This window comes from Copadichromis virginalis, linkage group LG20, assembly GCF_057382275.1.
Source record: "Copadichromis virginalis isolate Kocher_CV1m ecotype Utaka linkage group LG20, C_Virginalis_male_GT1.1, whole genome shotgun sequence".
NCBI lineage: Eukaryota > Metazoa > Chordata > Actinopteri > Cichliformes > Cichlidae > Copadichromis > Copadichromis virginalis.
Genome location: NC_140637.1, coordinates 186 through 17,647, shown reverse-complemented (window position 1 = coordinate 17,647; position 17,462 = coordinate 186). Strand labels below are relative to the sequence as shown.

Genomic DNA, 17,462 nt, shown 5'->3' with positions numbered 1-17,462 from the left:
CGTGACTTTTGACATGAAACTCTTGTATGATAAACAACTTACAGCTTCCTCTTACTGTAAGAACATGCAGATTTAGAAAAAGGGGAACCTCAGCTCTGAATTCTTAGAATAACTCTGTTGTATTTGTACACACACACACACACACACACACACACAGACACACAGAGAAGTATAAATAAAGCACGCACACAGTGATGAGACGCAGGTCTTGCGTCCATGACTGCCCTCGCGAGTTAAAGACAGCTGCAGTGTTTGTGTTTTCTAACTCAGGTGTCTCAGCTGAAGAACTGCGGGGTGATTTTAAGAAATCCCCTGTCAATTGGTTATGAGCAAAAATTGTTTCTATAAAATAAAAATTAAAAAAACACAAAAAAACCCCCAGTTTTAACCGTAACGTGAAGTACACATTTTATTATTTTTTTCCTTTTAGTGAAAGGAAACAGCCGTCGCCGGTATGCTAGTGCGCACGCTCCACCCCCTCCTACGCCTCTTTTCCCCCCTTCTTTTTGCTTTGTGAATAAACAGAAATGTGACTTTTGCTTCATAAACAGTTTGACAAACAAGTGGTGCCTGCAGGGTGTATATTCATGGTATAACCGGCATAAACACAGCCTCACTTCGTGTGTGATTGTGCAGGAAATACAACTGTGCGCTCAGCTTCGAAAAAGGACCGCATCTATCCATTTATCCTCATACCTCACCTCTATGTATGTGCTCTCTTTGAGCGCAGGTGCGGCTCTTTGCTGTGACACATCTCTAATGTAGTCTAGACGCTCCGGCGCCAGGGGTCATCGGGTGACACACACACACACACACAAACAACAAGTAACACAACATGGACCATGAACTCTGCGTGACTCAACTATACCAAGACAGTTCACCTATTACGAGCCTTTAAAGTAAGCTTATTGCTAAATAGTCTTGATATTTAATCAACAGGTAAGGTAACACCTGATTCTGTTCACATGGACGGAGTTTTTTCAGTGCTAAATAGTCTGCACATCCCGGCTCTTATTATTTATTTTGCTGCGTTATTTTGCAAAATTATCTAATCTAAAAATAAACTACATAAATGAGTGCGATGCAATATTTTGCTCTTGGTGTTTTCAGTCCTTTATGTCCATCTTATGTGTCCTTTTTTTCTGTTATCAATCAACCAACCGATCATTCGATTAAAGGCCTGTCAACGGGCTTCGTAAAGGTTCTTTTAAGGTCACCAGAAAGCTACATAAAGACTGCACCTGCACCTGCACCAAAGTTCTTTTTTTTTTTCTCTCTATCTCCGAACATTGTTGCATTTTAAAACCTTCTTCAGTGAGCTATAAATATGAGGCGCTCCAAACACACTCTCAGTTTTACTTCTGCCAAAAAATGACCACAATGCCGAGACAACTGGAGGTCCAGAACTCGATCCTCACTGGTGGGGACAGCTTTAACATGTGGCACGACTACATGAATCTGAGCCAAGTGTTCGAGAAACTGTGCAGCAACCGTGAGGTTGATAACCGAGACACCGAGCGTCCAAAGAAGGGACAAGCGCCCCCTTGGAGTAAGGTCCACACTTCCACTCGGGGGAAGAAATCCTCCAAAAACTCATCACAGTCCAGTCCGACCAGCAGCGCGTCGGACACCAGCAGCAGCGCCTCATCCTCGGACTACTGCCGCTTATGCAAGCAGAACGGGGAGACTCCGAGGGTGTACCTATCTCACAAGCTCAAATCAGACGACGGGATAGTTTTCTGCCCCGTCCTCCGGAACTACACTTGCCCGATCTGCGAAGCCACCGGTGACAGCGCTCACACACGCAAGTACTGCCCGCAGATGAAGTGCGAGGCTGCTGGGAGGATGCAGACGGTAGGCAAGTTCTGGTAGCTGCTGAAAACTGAAGCTGCGAGAAACTGTACATATTTACCGAACTGTTTGGGGTATGTGTTCGTGTTGGCAGAGACCGTTTCAGTTCCAAAGACTGTTTCAAGTTTGACTGTCAAACACTCCGCTGCAGTCTGCAGCAAGGAGCTCTCATCCAGCACATCTGTGGAGCCCCGAGCCGGGGTGAGCGCTCTCAAACCTCGGAAAAAATTAAACTCTTTAAAGTCCTCGAGTGTTTATTGTTGTTGTTATTGTTGTTGTTGTTGTTTAATATGATACAATTTCGGGGGTACTTCATAGGTCACAAGTGAAACACTAAAGTGGCTAACCTTTCTGTGGAATTAAATAGATTTCTAAAAATGTGCCCATAGTGTCAGTGCGCGAGTCTTTTAGTTAAAATGCAAATGCTATATTATCCCTCATGTCAGACAGATTATTCGACAAAAACGTCAGTATTTTGTCTTTTTTTTTTTTTTTTTTTTTTTTTTTTTGGTATTATAGAAAATTTTTAACTCACATGCAACTCTTCCACTTGAAGTTACAGATGTACCTGAACTCACCAGAGAACATGCGTCATAAAAAAATAATTAAATTAAATTAAAAGTAACACTTCAAGGCAAAAGTGAAACGATTATGTGAAGTGAGAAATTGAATTAAGGTTCAATAGTTTTAGTTTCAAAATAGAGGGGCTGGGGAAATACAGTATACAAGGTCAAAACAGAGTTTGTACAAGTTTGTACAAAGACAGCTGCAGTGTTTGTGTTTTCTAACTCAGGTGTCTCAGCTGAAGAACTGCGGGGTGATTTTAAGAAATCCCCTGTCAATTGGTTATGAGCAAAAATTGTTTCTATAAAATAAAAATTAAAAAAACACAAAAAAAACCCCCAGTTTTAACCGTAACGTGAAGTACACATTTTATTATTTTTTTCCTTTTAGTGAAAGGAAACAGCCGTCGCCGGTATGCTAGTGCGCACGCTCCACCCCCTCCTACGCCTCTTTTCCCCCCTTCTTTTTGCTTTGTGAATAAACAGAAATGTGACTTTTGCTTCATAAACAGTTTGACAAACAAGTGGTGCCTGCAGGGTGTATATTCATGGTATAACCGGCATAAACACAGCCTCACTTCGTGTGTGATTGTGCAGGAAATACAACTGTGCGCTCAGCTTCGAAAAAGGACCGCATCTATCCATTTATCCTCATACCTCACCTCTATGTATGTGCTCTCTTTGAGCGCAGGTGCGGCTCTTTGCTGTGACACATCTCTAATGTAGTCTAGACGCTCCGGCGCCAGGGGTCATCGGGTGACACACACACACACACACAAACAACAAGTAACACAACATGGACCATGAACTCTGCGTGACTCAACTATACCAAGACAGTTCACCTATTACGAGCCTTTAAAGTAAGCTTATTGCTAAATAGTCTTGATATTTAATCAACAGGTAAGGTAACACCTGATTCTGTTCACATGGACGGAGTTTTTTCAGTGCTAAATAGTCTGCACATCCCGGCTCTTATTATTTATTTTGCTGCGTTATTTTGCAAAATTATCTAATCTAAAAATAAACTACATAAATGAGTGCGATGCAATATTTTGCTCTTGGTGTTTTCAGTCCTTTATGTCCATCTTATGTGTCCTTTTTTTCTGTTATCAATCAACCAACCGATCATTCGATTAAAGGCCTGTCAACGGGCTTCGTAAAGGTTCTTTTAAGGTCACCAGAAAGCTACATAAAGACTGCACCTGCACCTGCACCAAAGTTCTTTTTTTTTTTCTCTCTATCTCCGAACATTGTTGCATCTTCAGTGAGCTATAAATAGGTCACAAGTGAAACACTAAAGTGGCTAACCTTTCTGTGGAATTAAATAGATTTCTAAAAATGTGCCCATAGTGTCAGTACAGGATTGTGAACATCGCAACGCAAAGTTTTTGATTTCTCTCAAAACATATATTTCTTTTCATGTTGAACAGATAATATCTTTAATTTGAGTCAAAGTGATTTGCACTTGAACACGCCCACCAGAAATAGACCGGGACCCATTTTTATTCTGCATGGCTGCTGGAAACATCATGTCACATCTTTGATTAATTTCATCTGAAAATAAACGTAAGTAAAGCCAAGTGTGTTACAAAAGCTTTTATAATTTGTATTGCCAAAATCGCAGAAAATAACCCCATTTAAGCTGGGTCGACAGCCACCCCTAATTTTTGCATGATTGTAGCTGCTAGCTATAAGCTAGCTAGCTATCCTGCGCAACGTTAGAACTGGTTACCAGAAACCGACCATCACAGTCGGGAATACAAGTTAGTATACTGGTAAAAAACGGCTTTTTGCCTAACTAGCTAGCGTTACCACGATGCATCGGTGGTGGATAAAGCTAGCTAGCATAAGTTCATAGTTCATAACATTCATAGTATAACTCCGTGCTCCGCTTCGTTTGAATTTTTCTGGTGAGCTCGCGGTTTCTAGACACAAGCTTGTGTTTGTGCGCGCACGTTTGTCTCTCTTCATATAAATATCTGTGTGTTATGTGTGTGTACACCGAGGGCAAAAGATAATTATTAATGTGCATGATTTAGAGACAGAAATAACAAGCCAGCATATAAGATCAATGACATAAGACTAATTCCTTCAATTGACTTTCAGGCGCAGCTCGGAAAAATGTGCATTTTCTGAAGAAATTTTAATTTTAACAGCAAAAAATTGACCCTATGCCAAACTTAGTCGCTAATGGCTGGTCTGTAGACTGTTTGGTATGTCATGTTACGTATTTCTTGGTTTTTCTATGTAATGTGTTTTATAGAGAAGTAACATTATTCTTTTTTTTCTGTATGCTTTCAGAACCACAGATCGCTCCATCCATTCCATGGCTGAAGCATACATTTTCATTTAATCTGAACAGGTATCATTTTGCATTTACACTGCACATCCTTTTTAAACATTTCATAATAATCTAGACTCTCCCTCATTATCCTCTCATTCACCTTGCTGATGTGTTGAGGACTTGATAAAAGAATACATGGTATGTCCATATCTGTTCTGTCTCTACATGAGATGCAGTCTCTTGATGTAAATTTGACAACTCTGCTATTAAATGCAGTGATTAATGTAGGACAGCAACGATTAATCAACTCATCAAGTTAATATCTTAGGGTTCTGTATTGTTTTCTTTTTTTTTCTTGGGCTTTGTGGAACATTTATGAAAATGTTCCACCATTGATTTAATTTAATGATTATGCAATTCACAATCTGATTAGTCAAATAATTGTTCTAATAGTCTGTGACCAAACAACTATCAAAATAGTAGTTTATTATGGTCAAAGATTTATCAGGTGTGCCAGACTTCAATTCTTCACTTGTACATTTTGTTCCATATTTTACCTCAAGATATCCCAGAAAGATGAAGCTGAGGAAGAGCTGCAGAGTACAACCATGGCACTCTTCATCTTCAGGGACAACTCAAGCCTCCTACATCAGCCTCGAGACATCGGGATAATCATTGATGGTGTGGAAGTCCTGAATGAGTTGCCTTCTGTGGCAGCTGGAGAGGCAATGGTCTTTGGACTCTGTTATGCTCTTAATATGGAATATCCACGAGGATTCAGGTTCACCTTTGAGGCTCTTCAAAAGATTATGATGGAGCTTGACTTTAACAAGATGACCTCTAAGATTCGCAAACTTAATTGTGAACTTAACACTGCACAGTAGTGTGTTTGCATGCATGTGTGCATGTGTATGTGCACATGCATGTGCATGTGTGCTTGGTTATTTTGCTTGGTTGGCCTGCAGTGGTATTCTACATTCAAAATTTATAAGAACACCCATTTGAAAGGGAGATTTAAGTTGATTTCATTGATACATGTGTAGATTTTTTTTTTTTTTTTTACATTGTACAGGCACAGTGCACATATAAACATTTTTGAGTACTTGCAAATTGGTTTAAAAATAGTTTTTATAATGGTTTTATGCCAGTTTTAGACAGGTTGCAGGTTTTATACTGGTTTTCAAAAGATTGCAGGTTTTATACTGGTTTTCAAAAGATTGCAGGTTTTATAAAACAAACATTTCTCTAATCATTTCTGCCGTAGCACTAAATCTGTATATTACTAATCCTCTCTATTGATTATAGTTAAAATGGTTTGGAACAATAAATAATTTTGAAATAATTGGTTGGCCAACTGTCTTGTTTTTTATAGGAAATGCAGAGCATTTTTGAACTGAAATGAAATGTAAAAAATATAGTTTGAATATATGTAAATCAATTACCTGGCTTCAACACAAACATATTAGTTCATGTTAATTTGGTTCGATGTGAATACATTAGGTTGGTTAAATTTCAATATATTAGCTTGGTTCAATAATTAAAATATGGTTCTATGTAAAAAAAATCAATTTGGATCAATGCAAAATTTAAAGTTTCAGTCAAGTCTAGTAATATTGTTTATATCAACATAAAAGTATCAGGTCATATCAAGTGACTCAATTTGGATTCTATAAAGCCAAATATTTTGGATGTGACAATTGGACATTTTTTTTAATTTGAATAGGGTTATTTTTTTTACAGTGTAGTTTATTTCTCAGTTTTTTAAAAATTCTCTTGCTTTATGGTTCTTAGCGCTGTTACCAGTCTTTGCATTTATCATCATTTTTTCTCTTTTTTCTTTCATGTTACACAAACATGATTACATATTGCATATGAATCAAGGTTGCGCAGAGGTGGTTGCATTTCCCAGACAATCATGCAAAATATATACATTTCTTTTTTAAAAAATGACATGGTGCGACAGGACTGTAGCACAGTAATACAGCAACATCAGAGGCAAATTCCATTCAAGTTTTGCAAGCCTAGCTTTGAACTTTATTTAAATAAACGGCAGTGACTCGTTATGACAAGGATCATTCTTAATCTCACTCAAACCATGCTGAACGGCTCTAACCCAATTAGGAACATAGGGTTGTTGTTTTTTTTGTTTTTTTTAAAAAGAAAAGAAAAACATAACTGAACACAACAGTATGTCAGTGCAGTGACTAATCAGGCAGTACAGTTTCAGGAACCGTTTTAACTGAGGCAGGATGGCATTTTGGTTTTTAAATGGGCATTTAAAACCTGAAATAATCCTAAAGGCTTAGACAAAAAGGTGACATTTGTTTTCGAAATTGAGGTGATGGGCATCTTAGTCGCTGTCACTCCTCTCTCCTCTCTGGAGCAGCCTCTTTCCACTGGAGGGCACGGGAACCTCATGCTTCACTGAGACCTTTGACTTGCTTTTGCTGTCCTTGTCAAGCAGCTCCAAACCGTCATTGATCTTCTTCAACATCTCGTAACGCTCACGCCCACGAACAGGGAGGAGAAAAACCTCCTTGTCGTCCCCCTCAGCACTGGAGGTACATTTGGACTTCTTTGTGGATGTGGTGTCAGGAGGTGGTGCGCTCTTTCGTTTTTTCGCCTCTTTGGTGCCGCTCTCCTTCTTCTGTTTATTGTCCTCCTGTAGCTGTAACAAAGAGGGACGAAATAACAAAAAAGAGAAACATATTTGTCAAGTAATTTTACCCCCCCCCCCCCCCCAAAAGTGGCATTTAACATGATGATATTCTACTGCCTTCTGGGGGAGGAGGTGGTGCGCTCTTTCGTTTTTTCGCCTCTTTGGTGCCGCTCTCCTTCTTCTGTTTATTGTCCTCCTGTAGCTGTAACAAAGAGGGACGAAATAACAAAAAAGAGAAACATATTTGTCAAGTAATTTTACCCCCCCCCCCAAAAGTGGCATTTAACATGATGATATTCTACTGCCTTCTGGGGGAGGGAAGGAACAGCGGTTTTTCTTTTGAGTTTATATTCAAGTTTTCTCCTTCTTGCCCCCTCTGGTGTACAATTTCTTCCTTTTTCCTGTTTAAAAAGAGTTCACATATTTTGTCATTTGACTGTAAGCAGTGCAAGGAGGAGATGCTCGCTTTTTGCATGACAGTCTGCCACTTCAGTCTTCCCTTTCTTTATAAGGCTGGAAAATACTTCAGACCCCACCTCAGGCAGTAAGGGGCCTGAGGTGGGGTCTGAACTGTGGGTACCGGTATGAGGAGAGAAGGGGGACAGGACTGGATAGTGGCTTAAAGTTGGGATTTGGTTTGATTAGGTGAGCCGGTTTTTGGTTGTGTCTGCTTATGATTTGAAACAGGTCTGAAATGAGAGAAAGAGGAGTTTGTTCCTGGGGAATTATAAGACAGTGGTGTCCCGTTTTCCTTCTCATTAATCATATGAGAAGAATGAAGGCGTTTTAAAGATTTTTGAGTTGAGGTTTGTCCTTCTCTTTGGTTTTTCTGTGTGTTTTTTTTTTTCAAATCCACAGCAAGTGTCACTGTCTCTCTCTGAGTGCGCAAAACTTTTTTTCTTATGCACACCATTAAAAAAAAAAAAAGTTGGGCGCACCCAAATCAGCGTTCAAAGATTGATGGCTCCCTGTCAGAGCACTGGCTATGAATTTCAGATCGATCAGGCCTTAACTTGACAAAAAAGTTATCAATCGTTCTTTTCATCTTTTCTCATTGCCCACGGTCAGTTATATCCACTTCTGTCGGTCCTAGGATATTCACAAGGCCTGTGTATCATCACTGATTTCTATAATCCACTTGATTCCGCTTCACAAGGTCCAGATTCGATTTGGTGCAATTTTTACTCAGAAAGTGAGAGATCTTATAATTCTGATCATTTATCAGTACTGACACTAAACTTTATCAGAGATGTGACCATCACAGCACATGCCGTTGTGTCAAAGTAACTGAGAATAAAATAAAATAAAAAACATAAAGGAGATTTTCCTGGCATGGATTTTATAGCAGATAACCTTAAAAATATTCTGCAATTATACCCAATTTGAAAAAGTTTACATTTCTTCAGTATTAAACAGCAGAAATTATTCTTTCTTGTCCGAGGTCATTTAAGTACAAAGAAAAGAAAAGACAGCGGCCGCCAGCGCTGTAAACAACGGTAGACTGATGGGTAATAAGCGAATGAGTAATGCGGAAAACAGATGTTTGAGATGGGAAACTTTTCTTGAAGTACAGAGCGAGAGCTGTGCATGAACTGTGGTTTTTATCGTGTTGGAAGCAAAACAGCAAAAGTAATAGGGAATTAACGACGATATTTATCAAATGTGAAGCATAGTTTGGTTCTTCTTTTGCTGCTGGCCTAGTGAATTTTGGTTGAAGAGAGACAAAACCTGCAGCCCAGAATCTTGCGCAAAAAAGACGTAAAGACGATTCAGACACGACGAATCAGAATTAGTGAGCTTTTGGCTTTCAGCCCCGACGGCGGCTAAGCTAATTCTGATGCGCCGGTCCGCTCTGTGTTTACCGTTTCCTGCTCTCATTCGCTGGTTGTTGTTGAAATAGTTTTGTGAGCTTTAGCCTGAGACTCTGGCGTTTCTGGTAAAATACATTTATATTCATTCAATTCAGGATTTAATGAATCGGTATCGCTTCATTCAAGCTACTCACCTTTCTCTATCCACCTGCACTTTCAGCTGGACCAAGGACATTTCCAGAGGTCCCGCCCCTGACTATCTCTGATTGGTTTAGACCACGAAGGGCAATGACGTGTGTCTGTTGTTGATCACATGGATGTCGGTGGCAAATTTTACAAACACTTCTCATAATGACTAACTACTCCTGACATTTTTGAGATGTTAGCTCTTTATACAACGAAGTTATAGTGCGATACAAATAATATCAGGCTGATCCTGCCACAATTTGTTCCCCCTGTGTAAATCACGGACAAACAGTATCCCACATTGCTGATTTTTCATTCACAAACACTTCTTATTATGACGCATTACTCCTGAAACTTTAGAGGATTTAGCTCTTTTTAGAGTAAAGTTACAGGAGAATAAAAATAGTTATCAGCCAAAATGTTAATGTTTTATTAAAATAATCCCATCTGATACCCCGTGAGATGAGATAACTCTTTAATGTCATTGCACAGTCATACATAGTACAGTAGTACAATGAAACTGGAAAACTGTCCTACGTCGGCTTTTCCATATATATATATAATTTTCTGTTGTATGGTAATGTAACGATACTAATTTTTCACAAAATGAAAACATCAGTACTTCCTGCGTGCTCCCAGCACAGGGGAAACAAATTCTGTCGGGGATACCTACTTTGGCACAACAGATCCAAGTATAAAAACAATAACAAATACAATTTCTAGGTTCCATAACAGTTTTTATCATTACTTTATTGTGGATTAGGTGAAGAATTGTTAAATGTGGACAATTTAAATAATAGACTAATGCAATAGCAAATTGTGCCTTTTTCTCAGATGGACAGCAGATGGAGTTAGAGGAGATGAGGTAGGAAGAGAGGCAAAGATTGAGTCATGGGCAGAGCCTAGTTTATTTCTCATAGTTTTTTAAAAATTCTCTTGCTTTATGGTTCTTTGCGCTGTTACCAGTCTTTGCATTTATCATCGTTTTAAGTGTCTTGATTTTAACTGGATCTAAAAGGCTTGGATCTCCACATCGTTGGTGGGAGAAGGTTATCAGGGTGGCTTCAAAATTTGCGACCACACGTTTGCTTTGCATTTTCCCCACCAAGTTGAAGTCACTGATTTTGCTGTTCCAGACTTTTGGAATCTCAGCTGAAACCCACATTCGCCAGGGTAATCTGTCGTAACCGGAACAGTGGAGGCTGCAGGTGTAATGCCGTCTTTTTGCAAAATGTCATTTGGCAGCTCAAAGAGATTTTCACCAAAGTTTTCAGCTAATTGCTGCTCATTGATGATCTGAAACATCTCCATGGTGTCATCTGGCCTCCAGGTTTCATCATGACCCGTTGTATTGCTGTTCACGGTTGAGGTAGTGTCCAAACTGACGGACAGAGATTCAGTCACAGGTAGCTGTTCCCACAGCTCTTTAAATGAATTCTGGCTGAAGGGTAGATTCTGATTAAAAACCAAAATGCCATCCTGCCTCAGTTAAAAAGGTTCCTAAAACTGTACTGCCTGATCAGTCACTGTACACTGTTAGGGTTAGGTTGTGGAAGATAATCCCTTCTCCGAGAGGAAAAGGAGCGTACCCGTACCCGTCCCAGAACACTTGGCGGTCACGTTGGCGCCGGCGGCCATAGTGCACCACAGTCCAGCCGTTTTCCATGGCGTCCAGTCTTTTTTTCTTTTCCTCTTTTTTAAATTGTCTTTCAAAAAATCAAATGTTCTTCAAAAAAATATCTATTTAAGTTAATGTGAACCAAAAACGGGAGATTTTTTTTTCTTTTGTGTCCTTTCTCACTGTCCCTGTTGCCCAGTTTTTCTGTTCCTTCATCTTTCTCTCTCATCTCTCTCATCTTTCTCTTTCCCCCAACACTGTTTGTCCCGTCATGAACAACTGAAAATAAAATTTAATAAATAGTAACAACAAACGTTGATCAAATTGTTTTAATTTTCATTATTCAACATTTGCACAGTATTCAGGTGAGTATTCGCTACGACCAGGTAAGTATGTAGGTAGGTGTGTGCTTGGTGAACAGGTATGTATTCAGGTAACTTTGTGGGGAAGGCGTCACGGTGTGCAACTTGGAGTCACGCGCTGCACTCCGGGGATGGATGCACACAAGAGAATTTATTAACGTACAGTGTCCAACAAGTGTATATACAAAAGGTGAAACGGGCATGGCTCCGGGGGGAAATCCAGGGGAAAACTCTCGTTTCTCTCCAAACAATCACAGGAATCCACTCGAACACTCGCCACTCAGGGAACACCAGGGAAAACAGTCCAGAGGGTCTGCGCATAAGGAAACGCTTGTTAGTTTCAAACACACAACGACACGGAAAAACACTTGCTAGAATTTCACTTACGCGATTCTTACAAATCCAGCGAAAAACAACCGTTGTTTCCTGGCTTAAATGCAATCCACACTGACGAGGCACAGGTGTTTCTTCCTCCGAGAGCTGGCCCGAGGGCGTAAACCCGTAATCAGTTCCGCCCTGGAGAGAGAGATAGTGATAGGGAGAGAAACACCTGATCAGCGACCAGCTGAACCTCCAGGCAGTGACAGGAGGGTGAGGGACAGGAAGTATACTGCTCTGTCCTTCACTGTTATGGCCTGGAGGTTCAGCTGGTCGCTGATCAGCTGCTGGACTCTTTGGTTGTGTCCCAGAGGGACACGTAAGCCCTCACGCCACGTCAAGGCAGAGTCCATGTGAGGGGTGGTTTTTTTTTTTGGTTTTTTTTTATTTTAAATACCTCTATTTACAGTGGAACTTGTGAACACCACAAAATGAACTGAGATCACACTTCTTCAAGATCAACTACAACAGAAATCAAATTCACACTTGTCTTAAAGTGGATTCAAAAGATAAACAAATATGTCCTACTGTGCTAGTTCTAAGCATAAAGTCAAAATAAAGAAAGGACATGATTAGAACAGGAAATCAGCTTGTATGCCTATGCATCCCTGAGAAGGTCTCTTCGCTTTCTCCCAAAGCCCTTGTACGACCTTGCAGGTAGTCTTGCTGCTTTGCATTGTCCGACATACTCCTTGTACGCCACGCCAGTGGAGATTGTTGGATCAAGGTTGATAAATCCCTCTTCCTGCTGTGTCCAGTGTCTGCTGGTTTGAGCGGGCATGTACACAGCTCTCGTCTGCAATAGGTCAGGTTCCTCATCCTCTTCAAGTACAGGTGCATCCTCTTCCTCCATCTCCAGGGGGAGATCTGGAGGCAACTTTTTCTCCGCATGGGGTTTTGGGTTCCCCATTCGATAAAGAATGTCATAGTGGAGCTTATAGAGAGTGAAGCCGAAAACCTTTTCACAGACTGACGTTGAAAGGATCCTGTACTTTTGGAGCTCTGCCTGTGTCATCTTCAGCTCCAGGAGTAGGTCCTTCACTTTCTCATATGACACAAAATCCTTATTCATGATAAGTCCCACTGAGCTGACCAGCACCAAGACCTTGTTCCGTGTGTGTTTTTCAGTCTTCCCCGGAATCCTCTTCATCACTTGCGCCAGCCATGGCATTCCATGCTCTCTGTACCTTTCAAGGGTCCTGGCGTAGCACAGTCCACGGCGCTCCATCTCCATGGCCACATCTCCCACTATGGCCATGGCCTGGGACTCGATGGAAGGCTCCCTGTCTTCATTATGTATCTCTACATAATCAATCAAGTTCCAAGAAGCCCTCCTTGTTCCCTTTATGTCGCGGTACTTAATGTCTGGGAACCACCTGACCTTCAGCTCAAGGAATCCTGCTCTCAGGCATTCTTGTACATTCTTCCCTTCCCCTTCAACAAGCTTCCTCGCCCGGGCAAAGGTGAATGGGGTCGGGAAGGAGTCTCTGGTGGCCAGGTTCTCCGTCAGTGCAGCCAGATTAATGTGTCCCTTTAGATTCTCTGGGCATTTTTCCCCTTGCAGCTCTGAGATGAAGATGCCGTCGTTCCTCCTGAAGAGGTCTTTCAGCAGGAGTTTCACAAGCTCAGGTCCCAGCACGGAAGGCTCGCACTCGAGAGTCAATGTGAGAGCAAATAGCCTCTCGATTCTTTTCATCTGGAGTGTGTCCCTTGTCCAGTGTGCCAGAGGAGGTGGGCAGTCGTCAACAGCTGCACCAGTTGCTGCACCCAGGCCCATGAAGCCCCGCATGTTGGTTGCACTGAATTCGTGCAGCGAGCTGGTCCCGAGTGCTGCAGAGTACTGTCTGTCCATGTTGGACAAGGGGTGCCCGTATAATGCCTCCTCCAGCGCAAGCTCCAGCTGGAATGCCTTCCACACTGGGAGAAAGCCGCCTTTGCCTGTGTGCTTCTCCCCAAGTTGCCGGAGCTGGTCAGCCATATACTTTAGACAGCGAGACAGTATTTCATTCACGCTTGGCTGTTCCTGTTCCCGTTTAAAGGGTACAACGAGGGGGAAGTCCGTCAGGCACTTATGTAATGCACTCAAGTCGAAGAATGAGCATGCATAAACAATGTCTGTAAAGTCTGCCAGTTCCTTCCCTTCTATCCCCTCCACGATCTCTATTCTCAGGTTATAATTACCTGCTGCCTTCCTGGCCAAGTCCATCATGTGGATGTAGTAGTCCTCAGCTCTGGTGGCCACCGCCTGAACGTAATTCGGGTGGCCGAGGCCACCAGTGACGATCAATCCACTAATGGGGTGCCGGAATGTGGACATATAATGAGTGTGTGGGCTGTCCACATAAACTTGCCAGAAGGTGACGTTAGGCCTAGTGGCAATCTCTGCCAAAGCTGGCAAGATGTCCGGTGGGTGCTGGTCAAGTTCTGTCTGCACGTTAACACACTCGTGCATGGACATGGACGTGAAGAGCCTAGCTCTGGGTCCAAACATCCTTTCCAGTCCTGCTCTTGACCAGAAAAGTGTGGTGTGAGGGTCCAGTGGTATGAGGTTGCAGGCCACGTGCAGAGAACATCGCACAACCTCGTCAGGGTCAGCTACTTCCCACAAATGAAAGGGGTCCCTTGTCTTTTGTCCAAATTTATAGACAAAGAACCGGACTTCCAATGTTGGATGCTCCGGCAACATCCTCTTCGCTTCATCCAGTTTGGAGAGTACGAACGTTTGATCCTGTGGCAATACGTTCATGCTCCCCTTGTTGTGAATGATGGTCTTCTGCAGCGTGGGTCTGCTCAGGTCTTCCAGTGGAAGGTCTTTGAGCAACTCAACAAATTTTGTTAAGATGCCATTAACAAGGTCCACCGTGTGTCTTGGTAAATAGTCAGCCATTTTACAGACTCTGTCCACCACCACAAGGGACTTGGGAATTACTATAGCTTCTAACTTGAATCCCCCGTCCAGGTAGGCAAAATCAAAGCCTCTTACCTTTCGCAGCACTTTTAAGCCCTCCACAGACAACTTACTAAGGTCAAAGTGTTTCTTTATGGTGTGCCAGGAGTTTTTCAGCTGGTGCATTTTGAAGGGTGCCATGTTCAACCTAGAAAAGGGTATATGCAGGCCTTCCAAGTTTTTTAGTTCAACCACCACTCCGTCGTAATCAAATTTACTCCAAACACGTCTCGTTGGATCCTCAACTGTCGTTGCCTGCAATGGAATGAAAATGTTGGGGTCCAGGAGGAAATCCTCAACGCTTTTAGATCTGGCGAAAGCATCCGCCAAACCCTTCATGTTTTCGACACCAACGTCCTCCATGGCTGTTGTGTTCTGGAAAGAACAGAAAGTATAATCAGGTAAGTAAAAAAGAAGTGAAACAATGTAACTGAAAAACTGTTAAACCAGGAAAGACAAAAAAAGTGTAATCATGTAAGTAAAACACATTAAAATCAAGTAAGTAAAGAACAGGAAAGAGCAATTTGCAACAGTTAAGAATATGCCAAAAATATTACCTGTATTGTAAATACAGTCTTTCAAGACAGCAGATAAAAAAAGAAAAGTTGTGTGTCTTAGTTAACCAAGACGCTGTGGTCATAAATCCAGAGACACTGCTCCTCTGAGTTTCAGGGCATGAATGACTGAGCTGAGCACTCCTCCCCTTATATAGGGTCCAGTCAAAAGTTGCCGCCATAGGAAATGAATGTCGTTCAGTGAATGAGCCAGTGAACGACAACCCCTGAACGACACTCACTGAATAACCCACTCAACGACACTGACTGAATGAGCCAGTGAACGACACCCACTCAACAACACTGTTATTAGGAAAATTGTGCTTAGTAGTCAGTATAATCTTTTAATGATATAAGTTTGCATATGGTAGAATGCTGCATGTAATCATTTGTGTGTAGAAGTATATGGTAAATATATAAATAATAAATATACAAGTATATAGTTGGTGGCATATTGAAAGAATGTCTCATCCTAGGAGGTCTGTAACATTTTAGGATGTTCACCCCCACATCCTAGGAGCATGAGAGAGGTCGTACCTTGTCTTATTCTCAGTTCTGGAGACTGCACTTTTGCTAGCAAGAAGTTTCTCTTCTCTGAGTCTTTACTGAAGAAGTGTTTTAGACTATATTTCTTAACAGACACTGACTGCATGAGCCAGTGAACGACACCCACTGAACGACACTCACTGAATGAGCCATTGAACGACTCATTGAATGAGCCAGTGAACGACACCCACTCAACGACACTGACTGAATGAGCCAGTGAACGACATCCACTGAACGTCCCAAATGTTATTCTATGTAATAATTTCTGAAAAACCTTTAGGTATTTATTTTATAAAGTGCATTAGTTATGATTTCAAGTATGGTTTTAGGAAATTTTTCCTCCATATGTACAATTATATAAACATACAGACACACAGACACCTTTTAAGCCCTTGTCCTCTGATCAGGTGTCCATGTAGCATTTACCTGGACCACTGTCGCCAAACCATCTGTTTCATAATACATGTAATGTTTAATCCGCACTGGTCACTCCACTTTATTGTCATTGATATTTATATTTAAAAGTGCAATACTGTAATTTTCTGCTGCTCATTCCTGTGCAATATCCCATCTGCCCTCCCGTCATATTTCTTTTCAAGATTTTCTTATTTAATCACTAGTGTACATATATTTATAGATACATATATATTTAGTCATCTTTTCTCTTTTACCATGTCTCTCTAATATTTTGCTCCTTACTATTTTTCTATTTTCTTATTATTTTATTTTCCTATATTTTCTCCTACTGTATCAAGCTGCTGAGTGACTGCTGCTCGTCAAACACATTTCATTGCAATGTTGACCCTGTGCTAACTTGCATATGACAAATAAAACTGAAAACTGAAAACATGTAAGCTTTTTCTCTTTGGTTTGTTTGAGCGTTTGTTTTTTAAATACACAGCAAGTGTCACACACACTCTCTCTCTCTCTCTCTCTCTCTCTGTCTGTCTGTCACACACACACACACCTCCACATTCCAATCTAAGGAACAAACGCTCACTGAATTATAAATAAAGACCGGGGCAGTTCCTCAAGGCAAGGCAAGGCAAATTTATTTGTATAGCACAATTCAACAACAAGGTGATTCAAAGTGCTTTACAGAGACATTAGAAACAAAAACAAATAAAAAGCATGATTTAAAATAGATTAAAACAAGCAAAGAAACAAACTAACTAATTAACAAACAAACAAACAAAACAGTATATAAAATCAAAACAGATCAGCATCAGAACTTTAAAGTCTATCCTCTGACGGACAGGCAGCCAGTGTAAAGACCTCAGAGCTGGACTGATGTGGTCCACTTTTTTGGTCTTAGTGAGGACTCGAGCAGCAGAGTTCTGAATGAGCTGTAGTTGTCTGACTGATTTTTTAGGTAGACCTGTAAAGATGCTGTTACAGTAATCAAGCCTACTAAAGATGAATGCATGGACTAGTTTTTCCAGGTCCTGTTGAGACATCAGATCTTTTATCCTTGAAATATTCTTGAGGTGATAGTAAGCTGACTTTGTTATTGTCTTAATGTGTTTTTCTTTTCTTTTTCAAGTTTAGGTCTGCATCCATCACTACACCCAAATTTCTCGCCTGGTTTGTGGTTTTTAGATGTATAGATTGAAGTTCTCTGGTGACCTGTAATCGTTTTTCTTTGGCGCCAAAGACTATTACCTCAGTTTTGTTTTTGTTTAGCTGGAGAAAATTGTGGCACA

The 17,462-nt window shown here is 41.1% G+C and overlaps 1 protein-coding gene and 1 long non-coding RNA gene across 3 annotated transcripts; one reads left to right on the top strand and one right to left on the bottom strand.

Moving 5' to 3' along the window:
- The first annotated feature begins 242 nt into the window (after nucleotides 1–242).
- Nucleotides 243–6,040, top strand: LOC146683859 (nanos homolog 2-like). 2 transcript variants are annotated; one of them, XM_085444039.1, is made up of 3 exons: nucleotides 243–3,980; nucleotides 4,716–4,776; nucleotides 5,262–6,040. In XM_085444039.1, exon 1 carries the CDS (start codon nucleotides 1,372–1,374, stop codon nucleotides 1,870–1,872), a length of 501 nt encoding a protein of 166 aa, XP_085300165.1. In that variant the 5' UTR covers nucleotides 243–1,371; the 3' UTR covers nucleotides 1,873–3,980; nucleotides 4,716–4,776; nucleotides 5,262–6,040. The 2 variants fall into 2 exon arrangements, with proteins under 2 accessions (XP_085300165.1, XP_085300164.1); XM_085444038.1 differs by having other exon boundaries at nucleotides 243–4,776.
- A 663-nt stretch (nucleotides 6,041–6,703) lies between these two features.
- Nucleotides 6,704–9,423, bottom strand: LOC146683858 (uncharacterized). The gene is made up of 2 exons (XR_014917191.1): nucleotides 9,363–9,423; nucleotides 6,704–7,559 (listed from the first exon to the last, which is right to left on the bottom strand). It is a non-coding gene; the product is annotated as an uncharacterized LOC146683858 (long non-coding RNA).
- Between the last annotated feature and the right edge of the window lie 8,039 nt (nucleotides 9,424–17,462).

What these genes read in the sequence shown, in the direction of transcription:
- LOC146683859 (XM_085444039.1), top strand. Translation starts at nt 1,372, where the DNA reads ATGACCACAATGCCGAGACAACTGGAGGTCCAGAACTCGATCCTCACT.